Genomic DNA, 18,352 nt, shown 5'->3' with positions numbered 1-18,352 from the left:
CTTTGTTACTTGTCCGAAATCAGCAATTTCCTTATACAGGGTACTGGGCTAAATGAACTAAGTACTCCTTTCGACTACATATGAATAATCACTCAAAATATATTCACAAAATCTAACATAACCACAATTAATCTAGAACAATGTGAACATGTTGAAATATGATTCCATCTGAATTGTAATAGTGTACATGCGTGTGCATATGGTTTAAAACAATTTGAAATTCTAATATGTACTGTTACTGAATAAATAGTATATTTTGGCATCTGCAAATCAGCTTCAATAATCGTTCATGAATTTTCGGTTTGAAAACAGTTCATCTCTGTAAGCTTTTACTTACAAAACGCTAATTGTGAAAAATGCTGAATGCTATATTTTCAGTGGAGAAAACACTAGCTTGAGAGTTAGATCTGCTTCATATTATTGATTATTAGAAATGTATCACAGCTTGAGAACAATCAGATAGTAGTTTTGATCTTTAATAGTTTTTACTTGTATTTTTTCTAACGAGTCTTATTATAGGTTCCTACAGAATTTCACTTGGGATTTTATGCTCATTACAGCAAAATATGGAGTGCTTTGTGAATGCCAGGAGTCTTATTTAAACTGATGTTCCATTGAATAATTAGGATCCAATAGTGTGCCACACAAGTTGAAATAAATAGCTGTATAATAAGATAAGTAGAATTTTAGATAAGCACAGCTACAGCATAATTATCATATCTTATATACAAAATATCAGTAACATTTTGTCATTGTTACTGTCATTATTAAGATTTACTGTTTTTTTAAGGCAATTCTAAAAATGAAGAAGCCTTTAATCAGTGGACATATCCCTTGACTTTAGTGTATCGTGATAGAATTTGAATATTGGAATTGAAGCTTCTTTCCACGAGAAAAACAGAAATGTCAAATGAAGCTCAGAAAATGGATTTTGGTTAATGCTATTCAGAATAAATCTGTACCTGTAGATTACAACAGTATGACTACATCACATTTAAAATGAGTAGACATAATATAATAGATTTAAATAACCCAATCTTGAATTTAAGTGAATCAATACAGAAGGTTATTGAAGCATTAAAGCAAAGCTTTTTTGTTCTTTTCCCATACTCCCATTGAAAGGAAAAAGTTCTATCCATGCAGTAATCTTAAATGTGTACAGTTTATTAATTATAAAGAAAGATTTTTTTTAAGAAGAATTCCTACTAGATGAAAAAGGAGGAAAAAAGGATTTTCACATATAGCATAGGATCCCACTTGCAATGTTGTTTCCTACCACTTTACGCCCATCAACTCTTTTCTTTAGAGAATTTTAATCCCACTTTCTTTCACGGAAAAAAAGGCTAGACCCTGGTTTGTTACAAGTTCTATTCATGCTGTCAAAAGGCATACAAACTAATCACATGGAAAAAACAAGAGGGGCTACCACATTTCAAGACCATTTTTGAATTTGACAGTCAGAAAGCTTCACCAAGAACTTTCTTCGCTGACAGATGTCACTTAAAATTGGAGAAATACTTTCTAATAAAAATGGTGCCATATGAACAATCTGAATCATGTCCATAGAAGTGAGTTGCCTTGCTCTAATGAGCCCCTATGGATCTCCCTGATGCAGCTGTATTGACATGCTCACTTAAGCTAATACACCTAGACCAAGATGCCTTGGTGCCTTGAGCACTGACAGTCTGGGATACTGACAGTGTATCTTGCTTCAATCTTCAAAGGAGAAGTGATTAGAATGTTATCATTACCATTCGAAACGTGATTTTCCTATTCCCTCCTGGCAGAGGTGACATATCTGTGAGATGTGGCCAGCAGATCGCAGCAGCTAAAGCCACTTCAAAGCTTCCCTTGAAATTTTTTTCGAAATCATTAGAACAATGTGTTCAGATCAACGCAGATAGGACCTGATGTGAAGGTCAGACACATTGCAATAACAATCTATACTAATTAATATAGCTCTTCAAATAGCAAGTATACTTGTTTTGGATAAATTATACTGATTACCTTACATAATATAAAAACAAAATGTAAAGAAACCCTGCATGGTTTACAACATGGTTCTCAAAAAAAATTAACAGTTGACAGAAAACACCAATATTTTCCAAACACAGATACCTAACAACAAACAAGGTTACACTCACCTCTTCACGCAATTTTATCAACTGTGAACGCACAGAAAGATGAAAAGGAAAGAAATGGCAGGGATGAAACATCTGTCATACAGTTGGGTATAACATTAACTATGACAATTTATCTGTTTACATACTTAGTATTAAGAAATCACAGAAGAGCTTCTTTAAAGAACCTAAAATGCCTCACACAAAGAGAATTTTCAAAATCACATTTTGAAAGAACAAAGATTAGTTCTTCCTTTGTCAACACAGGCGGTTACAATCATTTCTCTCTTGTTTAGTACGTGAGAGATATGTTTGCCGCAATCTTCAAAGAGAGAACGAGGGGCTTCATAGCAATGATTTTAAAGAGGTAAAGTGAGTGTGGAGCATTATTTCAAAGTACTGATGCTCAGATCCCATTGTAATCATCTATTTAACAACTGTAATTCAAGACAAATCTTAACAGTAGCTAGAGTGAAACCAAACATGTACATATAGAATGGGGATAATTGCACCAAATTGCAAAGGAGTATGTATTTTAATTCTTTGATTCCATGAGGTAAAAAGGTTTCTTTTAAAAATCTCAAGGACAACACAAAATTCCAAGTGGGAGAGGATAAGACAGTAGGTAAAAAAGACAAAAGAAACAAAAAGTACTATCTTGAGATATTTTAGTATTTCCACAAGGTAGTTTACCAAGTTATTCACTTAACATAAAACAAAGCGAACGCTATTCAATGACAGGATTGTCAAAATGTCTTGCGATTTGCAAGACAACCAAAGTTTTTTTTAAGTCAGCACCTCAAAATGACCAGAATGCTCAATGGGCCAAAGTGCAAAACTAAGCAGAAGAGACGACCACATCTCTGGTCATAACCATAAGTACTATGAAGCATGGCGCAGCTGTTTTATAATAGAACCCAAACAAAATGCGCTCTATCTTGTTTGTGCTGCCTGGCTGATTTTAAAGCTTCTCCATGGATTTGAGGTTGGTTTTTCAACAGACTTGAGGTTTTGTTCTGTGCCACATCGAGGTACGTATTAATTCATATGAACAAAAAAAGTATTAAACTAGGCAAGACCACGGTATACTGGAAGCGCTATACAGTCTGAAATTTTACGATTACATTTTGCATTTCCTTCATTATCATCATTAAGAATGGGATACTGCCATTTCAGTTATGATAATCACAGGATTTTCAAACAAAGATTTTCAATATGGTATTCGATACGAGTGGTAATCTGTTCTTTGTAACCTGAAAAATCTGGTACGCGCTGGTTTGAACCGGCAGAATCTCTAGTGGCCAGACTGCTGCTGTGACTGAAATCGAAACTGCGCCGCAGTATGTGAAGACCACGTGATGCACAAAACTACAGAATTATGAAAAGCGATAACGCCAATTCCTTCTCTGCCCGCATACAGATAACGAATAAATGCTGAACTCTATTAAATGTCCTTTACACATTATCGCTAGGTGAACACACAATTTTCAGAACTTATAAAGGTTCACCATTCATTTCGTTATAAATCCATGCCATGCAACTAACAGATTTGTTGCTCATAATGATCTGCTCTGCCAAGGCTATATGAGATGATACTGACCTCCTTTAGATCTTCGGGAATTAAATTGACCGGCATCAACCCTTGCGCTAAAACTGCAGTATGGTGTATTTCTCGCACAGTAAGCCCCCATAGCATTATCGCTAGAGCTCACTACTTCACAGGTTCCTGCCATATTACTTGCATTAATAAAATAAATAAACTTATGAGCAAAGTTTGACATCTTGCAGATTTTGTTCTAAGCAAGAAATTTGTTCGCGAAATAAAAAAAGGTCTCTGTCAGATAACATTTGGAAGGTCTACACGCCTTCTCTGTACTATGATTAAAACTTAAACGGTTTAAAATCGGAGGTTTGTTGTTGCTTAACTTTACATTAAACAATGCATTTCCACTTGAGTTGCTGTTAATGCTGTTAGTGAGCAGCTTGAGAAGATGCACTATTCGCTGACCTTCATCACCCTCAAGCCACCCACAAGGGTATGCTGATTAGTGGCCCTACCTGTTTCTCTGAGGTATTCCCATCATCCCCTAGGAGCTCATTTCGAAGGTTTACCTCATCACTGTAGGCGATCCGTGACCTTTTCTGGAAACGAAAGGAAAAAGAGCAAAATTTGTGTTAGAAAGTAGGCTTACGAACTACTATAAACATAAGTCTTCCTATAGCAGCAGAGCCCCCTAATGGATCATCAACACAAAACCGATCCACTTTAGCAGTTTACCACTTATACGGAAACTGGTTCTGCATAGATGCATTGGTAAATAAAGAGAAAAAGCATTTTTCCAGAACTTAGGATTCGACCCAAAAATCATTTGAAAAAGTTGGGTCAAATCTTTTGATTTCCCCCACACAACCTTTTTGGGTGTGAAAGAAAGTGGATGGGAGGAGCGGGATAAAAACATTAAGGGCTTATCTGCTCAACTTCTTAAAAATCAGTTCACACAAATGACTTACTTTGCGAGGAAGCAATTTTATTCTTCTCAAAAGCTATTCAGGATTTCTCGTATTTACTTTTCAAAGTGGACTACAGGTTCAAGATTGGATTTTTTTTGTTGCAAACAATACAAATTAATTAAGCTGACCTTTTTAAACAGCAAATATAAAAGGGATGTTTTTGTTGTAAACTTTATAGAACTTTCTTCAACAAAACATAGTTCAAGATATGATTAAAAGATCATTTCAGTTTGGTTAGCAGACACAAATTGAAAATGAATTGTTAGTAATCCTCACACGTTATTCATCCAATAATAGTAAACAATGCACACATTTTGAAGAATCAACATAAACAGTTATAAGCACAATTAGTCCATCTGCTTTGAATTACTTGCTCTGCTTTTTCTCCTATGGGAAATCAAAACAAGAAAATGATCAAAATGCAGATGCAATAAAGTAACAAACATATTGTGGACCAGAAAAGGTCCTATATTAAATGGGTCAGCTGATTACAATAATGTATAATACTTCAGAAAACTGAAAATATGTGTATAGTTACTTTCAATAAAGGACATAAATCAATCTATGTTGCTGGAAGCACAAGTTCAGTAGAATAAAATAGCTAAAAGATAAACCCTACAATCCAATATATAAAATTGTAATAATGAGTTTACAATTATTTTTTATCCTTAATAAAATTGTATATACATGTTAAAATATTTTTAAACTTCAAACAGAAAGAGTAAGTTTTCATTGAAGCATAGACCTCTACCATTCCTGATGTTTCATAAGCTGATCAACAGAATTGATGAGGTGATGATGGATAGGTTGCATGATGAAATACAATTAAGCCCGCCAAAGCAAGCTTCAAAATTATTGCTGATTTCCTTTCCCCACGCAAAACCTGAAAACTCAGAAGTTATGCAAGTCTTTCTCACAACTGTTCTTAACTGGATGGTCCCAACTCTTCCATTATGCAAACTGTTTAACCAACAAAAGATAAAAATAAATATTTTTTCAACTGCAATTTTTAAAAGCAGCTATCTATAGTGAAGCACATTTTAATACTTCCCTTATTGCTACGCGAGAGCATTATGCACGATTGGAATCAAAAGGACAGTAGCAACTCATGGTGAGATTTGAGGCCTGGCAGAGGACAAATTTAAAGCACAGCCGTGCTCCCTCTAATTCAGCAGCAACTTTTTTGTTTCTTTTCATCAACCTTCTTGCAAAAATATTAAATCTTCACAGATATCGTTAAGGGCATTTTAAAAAGAGAGGCAAGCTAACTCGCAGCCAATGGTGGCTAATTCTGGAGAAGACTATAGGCCAGAGTGTAGTGCCAACTTGGCCAGATGGGCATTTGAACAAAGAACAATACAGCACAGGGACAGGTCCTTCGGCCTGCCAAGCCTGTACTGGTCATGATACCACCCGTGGCCAAAACCCTCAGCATTTCCTAGTGCCATATCTCTCTGTACCCATCCTATCCATGTATTTGTCGAGATGCCTTTTGAACGCCGTTAATGTATCTCCCCTGGCAGCACTTTTCAGGTACTCACCACCCTCTGTGTAAATAAAACCTGTCTTGCACATCTGGGCAAGAAAATCTGCTGATTATCAAGTACTGCCCACCATCAGCTGATGAATCAGTACTCCTCCATGTTGAATATCACTTGGAGGAAGCACCAAGGGTGCAGAATATGCTCTGGGTGGGGGATTTCAATATCCATCACCAAGAGTGGCTCAGTAGTACCATCACAGATTGAGCTGGCCGGATCCGAAGGACATAGCTGCTAGACTGGGACTGCAGCAGCTGGTGGGGGAACCAACTAGAGGGAAAAACATACTTGATGCATCTGCCCATGACAGTATCAGTAGAAGTGACCACTGTACAGTCTTTGTGGAGACAAAGTCCCATCTTCACATTGAGGATATCCTCCATCATGTTGTGTGGCATTACCACCGTGCTAAATGGGATAGACTTCGAACAGATCTAGCAACTCAAGACTGGGCATCCATGAGGTGCTGATTCGTGGATGAAATGCAAAAAAAGCCCATCACTGGATGTTAAGTCATTGGTTAGACACTCCACATTTAAGATATAACATTAACCATAATGTACTTATGAAAACAAATGAAAAAAAACAGTAGCTGATCAAAATGCCATAAATTTGAGCCTGATATCAATAGCCATAATGGTTTTAGCCATTTGCAATCAACAAGAGCTACAAAACTGAATAGATGTGTGCGGCAATTCAGTTTACTTAGAGACAATGCTCAATGAAAACATGCATTTCATTATTGGGTGTATGATTCCTACTTGTTGAATTAATCTGTAAAACGGTTTTCCAAACGATCGCAAATATTATACAAATGAAGAGTGCAGAAATTTAAGGTTGGACAATAAATCCTGCTGGTGATGCCTGCATCCCATGAATGAATTATTTAAAAATTGAAATTTCCAAAGGAAATTCAATAATTAATATTTTTAAACAATCCTAAATTTGTGAATAAAAATAAAAAGCAGTTCACCTGTAATCTACACAATGGTGCAGCATTGAAAATGAACTGAAAATATCAAGAATTAATGTAATAGGAACGATCTTCCACCTCATCAGCTATCAGCATTGGCTCTGATATGGAGATGCCGGCGTTGGACTGGGGTGAGCACAGTAGGAAGTCTTACAACACAAGGTTAAAGTCCAACAGATTTGTTTCGATGTCACTAGCTTTCGGAGTGCTGCTCCTTCCTCAGGTGAATGAAGAGGTATGTTCCAGAAACATATACATATTATATATATGACAGATTCAAAGATGCCAGACAATGCTTGGAATGCGACCATTAGCAGGTGATTAAATCTTTACAGATCCAGAGATGGGGTAACCCCAGGTTAAAGAGGTTTGAATTGTGTCAAGCCAGGACAGTTGGTAGGATTTCGCAGGCCAGATGGTGGGGGATGAATGTAATGCGACATGAATCCCAGGTCCCGGTTGAGGCCGCACTCATGTGTGCGGAACTTGGCTATAAGTATCTGCTCGGCGATTCTGCGTTGTTGAGCGTCCTGAAGGCCGCCTTGGAGAACGCTTACCCGGAGATCAGAGGCTGAATGCCCTTGACTGCTGAAGTGGCTCAGTGGGAGGACTCTTGCCTCTGATTCGGAACATTGTGGGTTCAAGCCTCACTCGAGATTTGAGCACATAATCTAGGCTAATATTTTATTGTAGTAATAAGGGAGTCTTTTGGATGAGCCATTAAACCAAGTCTGCTCTCATGGATGTAAAAGATTTCAAATGTTATTTCAACATGAAATAAGGAACAGATCCTTGGAGAAAGCTTTAGAAAATAAATGGAAGTTCCATTGAGTTGAAATAGTGAAGCAAAGAATGCTAATGGATGAAGTGCAAGTATGGAGTCATTAAAGGATAGGGTGATAACTGATGTTCAAACTTGCAAAACATATGAGTGTTAATTCAAAGAAACAATTTTTAATGCCCTGGCATGGTGGCACAGTGGTTAGCACTGCTGCCTCACAGCATCAAGGACCCGGGTTCAATCCCGGCCTTATCTGTGTGGAGTTTGAACGTTCTCCCTGTGTCTGCGTGGGTTTCCTCTGGGTGCTCCGGATTCCTCCCACATTCAAAGATGTGCATGTTAGGTGGATTGGTCATGTTAAATTGTCCTTTACTGCCCAGGCGTGTACGGGTTAGGTTACGGGGATAGAGCAGGGAGTAGACTCAAGTAGGATGCTCTTTTGGGTGATCAATGCAGACTCGATGGGCTAAATGGCATCTCTGCCTGTAGGGATTCAAAAGATACTATGGAATGGAGAGCATGGAGGAAATAAAAGAAGAATGATCCATCCATTGCACTGTGGAATGTATGGAGGTTGAGAGCACTGGATATATCAGAAAGAAGTTAATGAATGTAGAATGGAATCACCAGCAAAAGGGTTCATCTTATATAGAGGACTCTCAAGACAGCTTTGTCATTTAATAAGTTCATTGCTGATATAATTGTGGCCTTAACTACACGTTCCTGCCTGTCCTCCCTTGTCAATTCGGCCTTGAATATAACCATTAACGCAACCTTCAGCCCTCTCTGTGGAAGAGAATTCCAAATATGAGTTCCTCTCTGAGAAAAGAGATTCTTCTTCAACTCTGTGTTAAATTAGAGATCCCTTCTCATTTTCCTCAACTGCAGTGAGTATAGGCCCAACCTTTCCCCCGAAGACAAACTCCTCATTCCAGGAATCAACTGAGTAAACCATCTTTGATTGAATTCCAATGAAGAATATCCCTCCTTAAGTAAGATGCCCAATACTGTACACAATGCTCTAGATGTGGTCTCAGCAATGCCCTGTAGCAACGTTTCCCTCCTATACTCCATCCCTTTGCAGAGAAGGCCAACATTCCATTTGCCTTCCTACTTACTTGCTGTACCAGCATGCCAATGTTTTGTGATTCATATACAAGGATACCCAAATCGCTCTTTCCTGTAAAATTCTGTAGTTTCTCTTTATTTAAGTAATATTCTGCTCCTTTCTATCAAGTGGACAACCTCATATTTTACCAATATTATACATTTGAAATTTTTTTACCCACTTACTTAACCTATTTATAATCCCTTTGCAGACACTTTGAATCCTCCTCAGAACTCTCTTTCCTACCCATCTTCATATAATTATCAAATCTGGTTACAATAGTCAGTTCCTTATCCAAGTTATTAATATTGATCATAAATAGTTGAGACCCTGTGGCATTCCACTAGTTACAGTGTGCCATCCTGAAAATGACACCTTTATCTAGATTCCCTGCTTCCTGTTAGTTAGCCAATCCTCTTTCCATGGCAATCTATAATTCCCCCACCCCTCCCCAATACAATGAGCTCTGACCTAGTGTAGCAAATGTTTTGTTTCTAGCTAATTGACACGTTAATAGTTTTCTAAATAGAGGCATTTTATTTATCAAGTTCTATTGTCTGAAACCTCCCACCTATAAAAATTATTACATTGAACTTTCAAGACATAAATGTGAGAGATAATGTCCTAAATCTTCCTGCCTCCAGATTGTAGGAAACTGGACTTGCAACTGAAGATGAGCATCAGGACTCTTCTGTGTAAGTCCTGACGCGCAGACCTACATCAGAATTTTCCGGGAAGTTTCAACTTTCGATGGACCATTTTCCTGCTCCCAGGGGTCCTCAGTGCATGTCTTTGACTCTGGGCTAGGGTCAAAATCTGGGAGAGGTCCGGAGTACTTGCAACAGATCAGAACCTGGGTAACGCCACAACTGACCCCCATCCTCACTCACCCCACCCCACTAATCAGACCGTATATCCATCGCCCTACACAACTACCAATCCTGACCTGACTACACCCCTAGTCTCAACCAGAGCTGTCTGTCCCCACCACCCGACTACAGCAGCCCTGTGACCCGACCACCGCCCCCACCACCCGACTACCTCCTCGAACTGACTAACCCCCAGACAATCCATATTTGCCCCCGTCCTGATTACTCCCTAACCACCCACCACAGACATGGGCAAGAATTTGTTTTATTTTTGAATAATATCCTCAGAATTGGCTTTGCTTGGGGGATGGGGTTATTTTGATGCATTAAAAGCTACCTGCTTCCATCAAACAGAATACTGCATCTCAATGGCTTGGTGCATTGGGGTTTCATACAATTGATTTGGCATCCCAATATGTTTGAAAATTGTTCAGTAATCTCTAATGATTTTGGGTTCAATCTCCAAATTCGACATGGACAGCGAAGCAGTGACTATACGGTGCTTTGTCCAGCTGACCTTCAAACGCTTGATCTACAAAAGTCAGCAAATCAATGTTTATCTGAAACAAGGACTTGAAGGTGAATATGATTGGAAATGGAAAGTGTATGCATCCTTGCCTCAAGCTGCAGTTGATGTTGAAGCAGTTTATTTAAGGGTTCAAAATAATTAGGAACTTTGTGGTGCTCGCCTTGTCCATTTGGGAGTAAATGGCATCAAATGCCTTCCCTGTGCCGGAACACGTTTGTGTAGATATGAGTTGTGGCAGTAATAGTTTCGGCAGGATCAGAATGCCCTACACCAGGAAAGGGTAGTCACAGCCAGAGTCCATGCACCCAACAACTATCTAAGTGGCCTTTACTGGAAAGTGCGCACATGTTATTGTCAGGTGAGGATATAATTAGGCTCAGTTGCTCTGTAATCTACACTTGAACACCCTGCTTACACTATGTAGGCTTACACTGGAAGACTGGCTATTGAGGGAAGAAGTGTGGTCCATCAGTGCTTCGAAGGACTGTGCCTCAGGAAGATTTTGTCCCTTCAGAAGTAAAGAGAAAGTAGCTCAGTGTGGACGTGATTAGAAGTAGTAGAGTAGTGAAACACTGGCGTTAAAAACAAGATTCCTTTTTAAGAAAGTTCTACTTCACGGTGGGATATGTCATTTATTATTGAAATGACTAACCTGGCACAGATTTTGTATTGTCTTCTTTCGTGATTTATCTTTTAGGGGTGGTATTAAGATATTTTATAAATGTTTAATGTGTACAGTCTTTATTAAGATAAAAAAAGAGGCCGGTGAAAACACTGGAAATATTTGATAAAGGAAGTAATGAGGAAAAACTTGTCTTTATGGTACTTTTCACGATCTCAGGACTTCCTGAAGTGTTTTCAAGCCAAAAGAAGAAAATTTGAAGCATGATCAAGCAAGAAGATGTGGGAAAATGCAGCATCAATTTGAACATAGCAACATCCCATAAACCAGGTAATCTGTTTCAATGATGTTTCAATGAGTCCAAAGATATGCAGGTTAGGTGGATTGGCCATGATAAATTGCCCTTAGTGTCCAAAATTGCCCTTAGTGTTGGGTGGGGTTACTGGGTTATGGGAATAGGGTGGAGGTGTTGACCTTGGGTAGGGTGCTCTTTCCAAGAGCCGGTGCAGACTCGATGGGCCGAATGGCCTCCTTCTGCACTGTAAATTCTATGATGTTAGTGCTGTTTCTCATCCTCAGCAACACAAACTACAAACATGTTCCTATGTTATTGAAATGGAGGCTCTGTCTCCTACTTAATCGATTCTTTCCTCGAACCTCAACATTTTGGAAGCCCTTTATCTTACTCCATCTTTCTTCCCCCTTCTGAAAATGTAATTTTTCCAAAAAAGCTAAATTAACATAAAATCACCACTCCTATTTTACCACTTCACTGCTTCTTACCTAATCTAATCTCGTCAGCTTCGCAAGTCAGACACTTTTGTAACTCATTGTTGTTTCGCAATATAACATTGGGGAACACAACTTTTGGATGTAGTGCAGAAAATAGCCGTAATACATTGGAAAAAGTTACATCAAAACTAAAAACAGCCAATCACCTCCTGCCATTTTTATCTATTCCGCTAAAAAAAACCTTATGAGTTGAGATCTGGAAAACTGCCTCACATGGTCAACTATGAGGTGGCAGGATCATGGGTAAAACATCTGTTTTGGGGATAAGGCCCGCCAGACTTTGGTAGACATCAAAAGAAATGTGTTTTGGCCAAGATCAATCATACTTACAGGTGGAATTGGTGTTGGATCATTGTGAATATGCAATTCAATTCCAAACCAAGAGAGCCATGCAAGTAACTTTTGAACTCAGTAAGATCAACATGGCTAAGAAATGAATAGTATACAAGAAAAAGAACTAGGTAAAACAACAAGGCATGTGTCAGCATGCTATACGGACTGAATACAAGGGAAAAATATTCCAAAGTGACGAGGGTCTATGTGCCTAACCCAATTATAGAAGTAGAGGCCCTGAATCTCTAAAGCTAGATCCAAATAGTACTCATCCAAATAATATCTGAAATAAACTTGCTAAAAAGTCAAATTTAGCCCTTTGACCCAAATATGTTGTATTTTTTTTAACGGTTTTCAATTTCTAACCAGTTCTTCGATTTCAGCCTGTTTTTATTAAGAGGATACAAAAAGATTTGGAAATAGGAACTTTTGATAATGGTGAAATGGTGCTCAATGAGCACAAAAATTGCATGAGTACAACACAATTATGGTTAGCAATTTTGTTCATCTATCTTTGACTAGCGCTCATTATTACAAAAATAAAAGCCAACTAAAGGGAAGTATTCCTAAGCACTGTAAGTTACAGCTGAGTGAAGATATCAATGGAATTAGTTCTGTACATTGAAGAATAGTGCAAAACAATTGAATCTAGCATAGAATTCATCACAGCAGCATGTGTTTGAATTTCACACATGCTGTACACAAATACTGCAATATAATTTCAGAACTATCAGAAGCAATAATAAAATGTAAAGCTATTTTGAATTCCTACTCATTTATTGCTTGCATTATTTCAAATAATCTATTGGTGATCTTTGCATTACAAATGATGGACTGATCTCCAAACCACCAGGTGTCTTAATTTTGACTAGAAGGAGATAAACTGCAGCCCATTTAGAGACATGTAATGTGACTTTTAAGTATCAATGAATTACAGAAAGTTAAACTTGATAAAACTTGAATTTAGAGTGCCCAATAATTTTTTTCCAATTAAGGAGCAATTTAGCATGGCCTATCCACTTAACCTGCACATTTTTGGGCTGTTGGGGTGAGACCCACGCAGACACGGGGAGAATGTGTAAACTCCACACAGACAGTGACCAGGGGCCAAGACCGAACCCGGGTCCTCAGCGCCGTAGGCAGCAGTGCTAACCCACTGCGCCACCCTGATAAAACAATTGTTAAAGCAATGGTACAGCGTGTCATACCATTCAAATGCACAAAAAAAATCTCTATCTAGTACTAAATGCCCACTGGGCTGAAATATTATCTGACTGGTAACCTGAATCTCAGTCTAGAAGTTAAAATGGGCCAAATAAAGTAGGTCTGCAGTATAAGAAACTGAAATTATTTGTAAAGTAGCAATATTACAGTCAATTATTTAATAATTCGTTAAATCACAATGGGTGGCTTAAACACTCCAGGGGCTGTTTAGCACGGGGCTAAATCGCTGGCTTTGAAAGCAGACCAAGGCAGGCCAGCAGCACGGTTCAATTCCCGTAACAGCCTCCCCGAACAGGCGCCGGAATGTGGCGACGAGGGTCTTTTCACAGTAACTTCATTTGAAGCCTACTTGTGACAATAAGCGATTTTCATTTCATTTCAAGTATGCATAAATATCATACTGTGCTTACTTTTAGCTATTTCCCCCTTTTTTACCAAAATATTTATAAAGAAAGGAAAATGCCAAATTAGGCACAGTACAATTATTGACAGTACAACTATTGATTAAACAGATCATCACATGTGCAAACGTATCAATAAAATATTATTCTCCTCTCCTGTATACACACACATATCATAGCAAGTATTCAACTGGCAGAGCAAGTAATGTCATAGGTTCACTACAGTGTAGCTTCAAAATTCATAACACATTTTATTAATAGTTTATGAGTTCTATACTTAGAGTAGTCAGTCAAACCAAGTGTTCCACTGTTCTATGCCTTAGCTGTCAGTTGTTATTATCTACCAATATGGCAATAACGTGGCAAAGCACATGTTCTTCACTCAATACAAAATCCCAAAGAAGTGAAAAGTATGACAATTAAAGTCCAGCCCTCAAGGAAATCCTGTTTTACTGCCTGTTAAATTGATGCAAATGTAAGGTTAGACAAAAAGCAGGTATAATTTGATGTTAAAATGAAAAGCGACTATGCTGCAGCACATGCACGAAAGCTGTCTTAGATTGCATTGCTTCACTCCAGGAAGGTATTTTTATTATTATTAATAATAATAATAATAATAATAATCTTTATTAGTGTCACAAGTGGGCTTACATTAACATTGCAATGAAGTTATTGTGGGAGAATTCAGATTGCCCAAATTACCTAACAAGCACATCTTTCAAGACTCGTGGGGGGAAACCGGAGCACTCGGAGGAAACCCACGCAGATACGAGAACATGCAGACTCCACACAGAGAGTGACCCAAGCTGGGAATCGAACCAGGGACCCTGGCGCTGTGAAGCAACAGTGCTAACCACCGTGCTACCATGCCACCCAGTTAAGCAATAGTGACAGAGAATGTAAAAAAAACTTTCGTTAAAAAAATATATATATATCACATGCCAGGAAGAGCTAGTAATCAATAAATAGATAATAACCTGGTAAATTAGAACACAACATAGTTGGTCAAGAAAAGCTGTGATACATTGAAAACTCCAAAATTCTACACTACTTAAGCACTGTTGATTGGGTGGCCAATGTGACATTGCCCCGGTAATTTTCTTCCAATTAGTTGGCAGCAGATATAGTCTGTTAAACAACAAGAACTTTATTGACATAGTATCTTTAATGTGATTAAATGCCCGAAGGTGCTTTATAGGACCATTATAAATAAAACCGAACCACGTAAGGAGATATCGGGGCAGGCAGCCAAAAGCTTGATTAAAGAGGTAGGTTTTATGGAGGGTCTTAATGAGGAAAGAGAGTTAAATGAGGTAAGGGAGTTAAGGAGGCAGATGTGTTTACAGAGGTAGTTCCAAAGCTTAGAGCAGACAGAACTACTTAATTTAAACTACACTGGCTTCCTAAGTTGTAAGTGCTACATAAAGAAATATAACAGATTGCACGGTATTGTCATGCCACGCAAGTTAGACATTCACTTCATCCTATTCCTGAATATTTACATTCTCTATTTCAAGAAGCATTCTAAACTGCATACTTTCCCATCTCTATAAATGAAATATTCTCTAACTCTGCAAAGTGTAATAGTACTTCAACAGTACTGAAGGATTGTGCTCCAGAACTAGCTGCGCCATTTGCCAAGCTGTTCCAATGCAGCTACAACACTTGAATCTACCTGGAAATGTGGAAAATGTGGAAAATTGTCCAGAAGTGTCCTTCCACAAAAAGCATGACAAATCCAACACGGCCAATAAACACCCCTTAGCCTACTCTCAATTGTCAGCAAAATTATTAAAAGCATTGGTGACAGTGCGAGCAATCAGCACTTACTCAGCAATAACCTGCTCACTGATGCTCAGTTTGGGTTCCACCAAGGCCATTCAGCTCTTGACTTCATTACAGCCATAGTACAAACTTGGACAAACGAGCTGATTTCAAGAGGGGAGGTGAGAGTGACTCATTGATGTCAATGCTGCATTTGATCCAGTGTAGCATAAAGGAGCCCTCACAAAACTGGAATCAATATGAATTGGATGGCGGGGGATGGAAACTCTCCACTGGTTGGGAGTCATAACTAACACAAAGGAAGATGGTTGTAGTTGTTGGAGGTCAGTCATCTCAGTCCCAAGCCATCACTGCAGGAGTTCCTCAAGGTAGTATCCTCACCCCAACCATCTTCAGCTACTTCGTAAATGACCTTCCCCCCCCATCCCCCCCTATTTTCACAATGCTTAAAATTTTTTGCGACTCCTCCGATATTGAAGCGCAGTCCATGCCCATATGCACCAAGACTTGGACAACATTCAGGCTTGGGTTGATAAGTGGCAAGTAGCCGTTACGCCACAAAAGTGTCGGGCACTTCTCCAATAAGAGAGAAATAGAACCAACTCCTTCAATATTAAATTGCATTACCATTGCTGAATCTTCCACTATCAACATCCCGGAGGTTACTATTGACAGAAAAAGAACTGGATCAGTTGCATAAATACTGTGGCTACAAGAGCCGGACAGAGGCTGGGAATTCTGTGGAGAGTAACCTGCGTCCTGGCTCTCCAAAGTCTGTCCACAACCTATGAGGCATAAATCAGGAGCTTGATGGATGAGCACAGCTCCAACAATGCTCAAGAAGCTTGACACCATCCAGGGCACAGCACACTTTTTCACTGGTACCCCATCCACCACCTTCACATTCAATCCCTGCACCATCAGTTCACAGAAAAATGTGGCTCAAGGGCTGACTCGATTGAGTGAGAAAGTGAGGGACCTTATGTACTAGAGGCCAAGTTAAAGAACTTTGGAACTGCTCTTGGTACCACATCTATGCAGGGAGTTATGCGGGTGCTTGTGGTTGTGTAAGATGACTATTTAACCTGAAATTTACCATTTTATCTGAAGTATGTGTTAATTCCTGTTAATTCTGTTACTTCTATTGTGTTAAGTACAAGTTACAAAAATGAAATAGAACATACAGTGCAGAAGGAGGCCATTTGGCCCATCGAGTCTGCACCGACCCACTTAAGCCCTCACTTTCACCCTATCCCCGTAACCCAATAACCCCCTTAACCTTTTTGGTCACTAAGGGCAATTTATCATGGCCAATCCACCTAACCGGCACGTCTTTGGACTGTGGGAGGAAACTGGAGCACCCGGAGGAAACCCACGCAGACACGGGGAGAACGTGCAGACTCCACACAAACAGTGACCCAGCGGGGAGTCGAATCTGGGACCCTGGCGCTGTGAAGACACAGTGCTAGCCACGTGCTACCGTGCTGCCCTTGCTTGTAATTTCTTCATTTGGGTGGGGTGGTCATTTTGGTTGTTTTGTTTATGGTTTCACCATGGTTATTGTAACATACTTGACATTCCATGCTAAATCCCACACCATCAACACCCTGGGGATTAAATGGACCAACCATATAAAAACTGTGCCTGTGATAGGTCAGAGACTGGGAAATAATAGTGAGTAACTCACCTCCTGATTCCCAAATCCTGTCCGCTGTCTACAAGGCACAAGTCAGGAGTGTGATGGAACACTTCACTTCCCTGAGGGAATGCAGCTCCAACAACATTCAAGAATATCAACACCATCCAGGACAAAGCAGCCCGCTTGATTGGCACCCCATCCACTACTTAAACATTTACTCGCTCGACCATTGGCGCACAGTGGCAGCAGTGGGTACCATCTATGGGATGCATTGCAGTAACTCCCCAAGGCTTCTTTAACAGCAGCTTTCAAACTCAAGTGCCCTGAAGAGCAAGCGCAGCAGACTTCTGGGAACACCAAAACCTGTAGGTCCCTTATAGGTCTTTCACTGTACAGACATGAAACTATAATCGCTGTTTCTTCACTGACACAGGTCCAAAAACTTGTGACTCCCTTCTAAATGGTACTAAGGGTGCATCTACACCAGGTGGATTACAGCAGTTCAAGAAAGCAGCTCACCAATACCGTCTCAAGGACAATAACAATGGGCAGTAAATGCTGGCCAGTGACACCCGATCCCAGGAACGATGAAAGAAAAGTTGAATTTTGAAGTGAACCTAGTTTGTGCTCTATAAATGTCAAAATGCAAATTGGAGAGGTTATGCATCATAACGGAAGCAAGGGAATGCAAGGAAGCACACGTGATGTGAGAGAGGGAAAGGGAATAGAGTTGTTGAGAGCTGCAGGCCTCAATCCTTGCAATTGGCACTGTATAGTGCAGCTAGCAGACATCAAATGATCTTTTTTGCAGCTAGCAAGCCATTTAACCCACCTTCCATTTGAAAGAAGAAGAATTTAAGAGTGGAGAGAAGCAAACAGGAGTTGGAAGTTAGCAAGTGAGACAAACAGAAGCAGAAGTGAGACAAAAGATATAAGTAGCAAAACAAAGATGCCAGGATTGGCCAATCATATTTTCGAATTTAGCATTTGCAGCACCATGGGAGATCCATTATGTGTTAAACTCTACTGTACAGTGCACAATTCATAGTAATGCCATGCATCACTTTTTAGTCATGTATTGTTGATTTAGTCAAAGCAGAATAGGAGGAAATTAATACTGATGA

General features: G+C 39.3%; 1 protein-coding gene across 6 annotated transcripts in view; it reads right to left on the bottom strand.

Annotated features, from left to right (window-relative positions):
* vti1a (vesicle transport through interaction with t-SNAREs 1A) overlaps positions 1-18,352 on the bottom strand; it is a 464,254-nt gene that overhangs the window by 327,272 nt on the left and 118,630 nt on the right. For 3 of the 6 annotated variants that reach the window (XM_072479372.1, XM_072479371.1, XM_072479368.1), the window contains exons 4-5: positions 4,179-4,262; positions 2,145-2,165 (exon numbers count right to left, since the gene is read on the bottom strand). In XM_072479372.1, coding sequence (XP_072335473.1) covers positions 2,145-2,165; positions 4,179-4,262 — 105 coding nt within the window. The remainder of the gene's footprint in view (positions 1-2,144; positions 2,166-4,178; positions 4,263-18,352) is intronic. The other 3 variants (XM_072479374.1, XM_072479373.1, XM_072479369.1) reach the window with 1 other exon arrangement.

The sequence above is a fragment of the Scyliorhinus torazame genome, chromosome 16 (assembly GCF_047496885.1).
Source record: "Scyliorhinus torazame isolate Kashiwa2021f chromosome 16, sScyTor2.1, whole genome shotgun sequence".
Lineage (NCBI taxonomy): Eukaryota > Metazoa > Chordata > Chondrichthyes > Carcharhiniformes > Scyliorhinidae > Scyliorhinus > Scyliorhinus torazame.
The sequence above is the reverse complement of the archived record's forward strand: the minus strand, read 5'-3'. Positions and strand labels throughout refer to the sequence as shown.